Raw genomic sequence first — 6,545 nt, forward strand, 5'->3', positions numbered from 1 at the left:
AAAACAATAATTATTCATTAATTCAATTCTGATTTGAGGATCTTTTTTTCTGTTCTGGAACCGTTACATTAAATGAGTACATTGAACCACTATTTGAGAGGTATTTTCATTGTCTAGGGTGAATAAATACCTAATTTTGTCTTCATCACTTCAGTTGGCAAAAAAAGCATTGATATTTGAAATGGAGATCGAACGTTATTATACCCTTGGCAATACATCAAGAAATGCAGTTTGTCCTCATTTGTCCTTCATTTGCATGTTAACCCTTTCCCTACCGAGACTCACTATAGTGGGTCCTGAACTCATAACTTGGTCAGTATTTGCTCAATTACAGTGAAATTTTGTTGGCAAATTGGGCTTGGCAAGATCTTTGCATTTCAAAGGCAAAAATGCTACCCTCTGGTATCTATGATGTGGTTTACCACCCCTACAATTTGTGGAATATTTTCATTCAATGCATTTACAGACTCTCACATATTCCAGAGTGTTCTATGCATTCAAAGCTGCAAAATAAGCTACAGTATACCTATCACATGAGTCGATCAGTGAAATTTTGTTGTTTTGAATTTTTTCGTTTTAAAACCATTTCTATCAAAGATCTGACTTCCTTTAGTTATCTTGATTTCAGAAATGAATTACACTCATCAAGACCTTTGAAATGGTATATTACATTAGCAAGCTGGGTTTTTATTTACCGTTTTGGAAAAATGGGCCAAAAAAACTCGGTAGGGAAAGGGTTAAGCATGTTCTTTCTTCTACCGAGATTGACTCCCCCCAATTTTCGTATTTCCCAGTTTGCATATGCAATGAATGAACCCCTAGTCCTCAAGGACATGACTCACAATGATCTTAAAGTGTTCTTTAATGAATGTTGAGTATAACTCAGCCTCCTCTTTTATTTGTTCTCTGGGTCATTTTTTACCTACTTGTAATATCAAGCCCAGCTATTTGATTAGTCTCACCTTTTCCTTCTACAAATAACTTTCCGAAGAACTCCAATGGGCCATTATATCCCACCCCTGAATCAAAATCGCTCATAAATTCATAATATGACACTGCAACATCTTTTGGATTTCGTGCTATGTATATGTACTTGCACCTGGTTTCACCACAACCTCCTTTAGGTAATATGACATCACAGGTAAGGTGAGTGTGAAGAAGGCGGGGACTGGGGACAGTTCTAGGGTCAGGCCGGTTGGGGCTAGTTCCACGTTCCAACATTGGAACTCTTTCAAATATCTTTCTTGAGCTGATTTCGCCATTGTTATACAACTGCCACAATATCTCCTGCATCCAGGTTGTGCCTAAAAGAGAAAGACAAAAGTTGAATTGATGAGTGGCTTAACATACAAAACCTTTTACTCTGCTGCTATTTTTTTTTAATTTTCATCAACTGTTTAATACATACCGTGTACAGTACTCGCTTAACTACATTACTTACAATACTACAGTATTTACAAAAACTGCAGTACTTACTTTCACTCTGCTGTTAATAGCAGTTTAGTTTAAATACCCTCATATGAAAACCAATTTTCAACACGATCCTGGAGTAGATTGCATCAGAAAACTGGCATAAGTTATCATCAGATTTGCAAAGCTCTGATGTTTATATGAACAATAAAGCATAAAATTAATGTTAATATAATTATTAAAAAGATAGATGTTATTGTAACAACTCTGTCAATGTTAAGACACAAAAATAAGGCTTTTGCTGATTATAATCATAGAACTTTGGGAGAAGTCTTTTAATACAACCACTTTCAATTTAGACAGGGTATACAGAGCCACCTACAACAAAGCAAAGCCTACCAAGAGTACAAAGTATGCTTGCCTTTACTCACACCAAGGTGAATCAACATCTAAGTTGAAAATGGTGTCTTCACCTCAGCTTAGTCCGGGTAACTGGTAGCACCAGTGAAAGTGTTTAATTTCCTTTCAAAAAAATCATTTTTACTTTTGCTGTTTAGACCTGCTTAGTTGGATACTTAAGCAAGTCTCTTGGCAATGTAGCCAGACTATTTAAAACAGCATCTGCCTTCCTTTCCCAATCTTCTTTTTGGCCGGTACAATGAGGCCTGTAGCCAATACAGCAGCTGTAGCATCTCACAAATATAATCAGTGAACTAGCTACCTTCTAGAATGAATGACAAACACCTAACAAAGGGATAGTTTAACAAATTGATAGTACCAGAACAAGCTATACCTTTAACTAAGGACATTGTGTTATGCCACTGGCTTCAAAACCACTGTAACAAGAAAGCTGTAGAGGCTTATTAAGTGGCTGTATTTTTGCCTGACTGTATGCCCCGCCAGATTGAGCTGATTGAAAAGTTTTAGCTCCTAACCTAGGATCAGAAAAGGCCCTATGTTTTTGCAGGAATGTCAGTGTCTGATCAGAGGCAGCCAAAGCAGTATCTGATGAGGGTCCCCAATAGGGTTCTTCAATCCCGCCATCCCGGACATAATTTTCCCTCAATCCCGTAAATTATCCCGACTGCTGTTTTAGCCCAATCTCGATCCTGGTCAGGTCATAAGTCCCTTACCTTGCCGAAAAAAGACATTTTCAGTTGGATGTAAATTCCAACTGCAAATCTGAGCACTGATCTTTGCACTGGTCTTTGGTCACCAAGAAATTAGCTGTAAGATTATTTCTTCCATTTATTTCCACCATAACGACGACATCGTTTATTTACTGACGTTTTCAAAGTTTCCGCGAATCACGCGAGTCAACTATAAGTCGGTTAGCAATTTCTTTATAGAGCTTGTTCTTTTTCCTTTTTTTCTTTCAATTGAATGGTGAAGGCTGCCTTTCGTATCAAGTTAACCCTTGGAAAACGTTTCTGTCAGGGATATAATGGCCATCAAAGTCTGAAGAGCATTGCTACTCACGTACCACAACGTGGGACTACAACAAATATTTAAAAAGATGACAGGCCAAACACAACTCCCGCTGGTTGCTTAAGGTACCTTAGACTTCTGGATTAAGTGCCTTCCTGAGTACGTTTATGAGATTTTCATTTTCCATCAAAATATGGTGAGATCTCTCTGCCACTGACCCAGTGATTTTGATCATGAAGGAAACTACTCAAATTTACCGAATGAAGGTTTTCTTATTATTCGGAGCCGTTTGAATTAGTTCTTTTATGCCGTTGTGTACGCAAGCTCTGTGGCATTTGTCACTGATTTGTTTAGGCTTAACGGCTCAAGTTAACTGCAAAGTCTCAGGGAGCAGTGAAGAAATTTTATCTGTAAAGATATAGGACCCGTAAATTTCTTTTCTCGTCCAGGACGGTGACAACTAGATTTTCATTGTACATTTTTGACACCTGACTTCCCGGATCTCGTTTCTTTAGAGTAACATTTCCCGCATCCCGCTTCGTAAAATCGTCAAATCCGGTGTCCCGTCCCTAATTCTACTCCCGAATATCGTCGCTCTTTTCTGCTAAAATCCCGAATCCCGACCTTTAAAAAAGCCAAATACCGGATCCCGAAAAACCTATTGGGGACCCTCTGATAGCAGTAACCTCATGTTGATTTATAAACTTTGTAAGGGAAAGTTAACTTCCGGTTTTTTCCGGGGCCCATTCCAGTGCTGTATGCTCGTGTAACAATATTGAGATATCGCCCTCTTCATACCTGATTTAGGGTAACTCACAACGAACACATCGTCGGCTCTCGTCTGGAAATTCACAATGAGATCGTGCAGAGCAGCGGGGTCCTGAGTGAATAATTGGAGAATTGGAATTCCTTCCAAGAAGAACATGCTTGGTGAGGTCCATTCACCTTCCCGCTCTTGGAAGACTGGAAAACTCTCACTGGCCATTGGACGCTATAAAGATAACGAAATACCAGCCGGAGTAAGTGAGACAGGATTTTCAGTATCCTTCATCCGCCATCTTTAAATGTCGTGACGAGAGGAATCTGGGGAGAAGTGATGTGCGCGTTCCTAAGGGGAGTAGGGTGGAGGATCCTCCCCGGGCAATTTTTTTTTTTACGCCCACTTCAAGATGGCGGACAGTTACCGTGACAGACTGGTAACTAGCAAGTCAAGTAGAGTAACACAACATTACTTCCGGTAATTTCGCGATCGCTTTCGCGTGTTTCCACGGCTTCTCAAGACGTCGTTTTTACCTGTTTTTACACTGAGACACCAGACATCATTAGCGAAATGTAACTTTAATGAGCTGAGATCAATTAAAGTGCGGATAACCTTGTGAAGAATACTTCTCAAATCGCCTCCGAACATTTTTATAGTCTTTAGTGTATCGAGCCCCTTTCTACGGCTAACCCAACCTCTACTACCTTTAAAAAATATGTCTCGAACTTTTATAGTGTCACCATTCCTTGAGTACAGTTCAAAGCTCAGAAGACATTTTTCTGGTGGGCGTAAAACGAAATCGATTTTCATTTTACGCCCACTTTTTGGGCCCGCGGAAACTAACGAAGAAACTGGGCATGAAAAAAGTGCGATCGTTCGTTGGGTAGCTGGTAACTAAGAGATATGTAAGTTTTGGCGGCAAAATTGTTTCCATTTCGCTGTAATTTGTCACACTCGTGGAAAATTCTTCTATTTCTCTGTTTACACTAGTTTTCTGTGCGATCGATTGGACATGGCGTTATCAGTTGACAAGTGAGTGTCAGTAAAGCTGTACCTTATACAGCTAGACATAAAACATGATTAAACCAATACTTTATAGAGTAATGATACACTTCCACTTAAGGCTGGTGGTCTGTGTTTAGTGGTGCCTGTCACTTCCATGAAGAAATTGGAGGAGAGCTAACCAGTACAGGTTTGTATACATGCAATTATTAAAATAATACAAAAATAACAAATAATGATAAAAAAAATAATAACAATAAATGAATAAATTAATGCCACAAATGTGAATCATGGCTGCCCCTAATGACTTTCCAGCACCATGTTATAACCAACTGGCGGGATGCTGACCAATGAAGGCTATTTACAAATTGTAGAGTAGTTGAATTTGAGACTATGGAAGAAAAATCCAGATAGTGGCAGGGTGGAGGATTTGACCCCTAGTGGGCTAACTAATAGGCCACGCCTAGTTATTAATGGGCTTCCCATTGAGAAGTATTCTAGTTACTATAACAAACAAAAATAACAGTGCCCATGTTTGCATGAGGTATGTGACAGTAGTAATTTTGCACAGATAAACAAAGTCAATATCTCCAAATATGCTATTTTATTCTCCACTTCAGTAAAGTGTACAATGTGCCAACATGTCAGCAGCAGAACAATCACCATGTTAAATAACAGTATCGACATACAGGTAGATGTAACGGTTAACTTGCACTTTTCAATAACAGGTGGAATCTGAAATACAAAACACTGCATGAGCAGATGGTTGATTTTTTTCCTGCCATCAATCAAACAAAGTGGATCAAAATCCACCAATCACCGTGCACGAGCGTGACCTATTGATCCTGTTACTTTGTTTCTAAAGCTTCCAGTGCAGTCATTGACGGTAGCGAAAAATGCAACTGTCGGCAGTGATTTCAATTTCGGATTTGGCATGTTATAGCAAAGCACAGTAATCAACAATGATGGGCTATGCATAAAGGATTTGTGTCAATCATCAAGAATTTTGGTCATATTTGTGCAAACAGTAACTACATTTTAATATTAACAATTTATTCAATTTTCTCATTTACAAAAACGTTTCCTATCATGGCCTCTTAACCATCACCATACATAGTCAAATGGAATTATCTTTTCTTATTATAAAATAGGGGTCCTCCCAATCACTGGTTGAAGCACTCGATAATATACAGACAAAAATTCTTGATGGGGACAATCGATGCTTCTGCGAAAGGTTAGGAAGTCATGAATTTGCAATATGTCTCACAGAGATCATATTAGATTGTGTTTGCGTGTGCCCACAATACCTATTGTGCTTGGTGTTGTACACAGGTGTAATGAGCTGACCAGGGCTGAGAAAGACCAATTTGTTGGTAAATGGTCCAAAGTCCTCACATTCCATTTAAAAAGGTAGGTTTATTTCGAAGAATTGGTTTTGAAAGTTACATAATTTTGTGGAGATTTTTGTCTTAGCTTCTTGTATTTAATACCTGAACTCTAAAGACAAGGGATCCTTTTTTCCCTAATATTTGCAATAATATATTGCAGATTTGAGAGAATAGGAAATAACAAATTGAGGAAGAAATTTATATACCCTGCATGGTTTGACTGCTTACTACTGAATGAGCCATCAAAGGTATTATTATTTTTGATACAATAAGAAAGTAAAATATCATTTTGTTAGAAAAGCTGTAAGTAGTGACATACCCTAATTATTGTCTGTACTATCATTACCGGTATATAGCTTTCTTTTAAGAATATTAGTATTATAGTTGAACCTCCGCCAATGCACAGCTCCCGTAAGTGGACACCTCTCAAAAGCAGACACCTGTGCTTGGTCCCAAAGGTGTCCGCTTATGGGAGGTGTTCACTTATGGGAAGTTTGATTGTAGTAATTTTGATCTCTACAAATAAACTGGGTTGACATTCAAAAAGGAAAAGTGAT

At 38.5% G+C, this 6,545-nt stretch overlaps 2 protein-coding genes across 2 annotated transcripts in view; one reads left to right on the plus strand and one right to left on the minus strand.

Annotated features, from left to right (window-relative positions):
• The window catches only part of LOC146454591 (sulfotransferase 1B1-like), a 5,520-nt gene extending 1,607 nt beyond the window's left edge, over positions 1-3,913 (minus strand). The window contains exons 1-2 of the mRNA XM_085095271.1: positions 3,637-3,913; positions 963-1,304 (exon numbers count right to left, since the gene is read on the minus strand). Of these exons, the coding sequence (XP_084951397.1) occupies positions 963-1,304; positions 3,637-3,823 (529 nt within the window). The 5' untranslated portion in view covers positions 3,824-3,913. The remainder of the gene's footprint in view (positions 1-962; positions 1,305-3,636) is intronic.
• A 1,255-nt stretch (positions 3,914-5,168) lies between these two features.
• Positions 5,169-6,014, plus strand: LOC146454592 (uncharacterized). The gene is made up of 3 exons (XM_085095122.1): positions 5,169-5,291; positions 5,752-5,834; positions 5,933-6,014. The coding sequence occupies exons 1-3, from the start codon at positions 5,232-5,234 to the stop codon at positions 6,012-6,014; spliced, it is 225 nt and encodes a 74-aa protein (XP_084951248.1). The 5' UTR covers positions 5,169-5,231.
• The last annotated feature ends 531 nt before the right edge of the window (positions 6,015-6,545 follow it).

This window comes from Pavona decussata, unplaced genomic scaffold (genome assembly GCF_977016875.1).
Source record: "Pavona decussata unplaced genomic scaffold, jaPavDecu1.1 SCAFFOLD_300, whole genome shotgun sequence".
Classification (NCBI taxonomy): Eukaryota; Metazoa; Cnidaria; class Anthozoa; order Scleractinia; family Agariciidae; genus Pavona; species Pavona decussata.

Coding starts and splice junctions, on each gene's coding strand:
- LOC146454592 (XM_085095122.1), top strand. CDS start 5,232: ATGTGCCAACATGTCAGCAGCAGAACAATCACCATGTTAAATAACAGT. Junction 5,292..5,751: donor ATAACAGTATCGACATACAG/GTAGATGTAACG, acceptor ATTATAAAATAG/GGGTCCTCCCAATCACTGGT. Junction 5,835..5,932: donor AATCGATGCTTCTGCGAAAG/GTTAGGAAGTCA, acceptor TGTTGTACACAG/GTGTAATGAGCTGACCAGGG.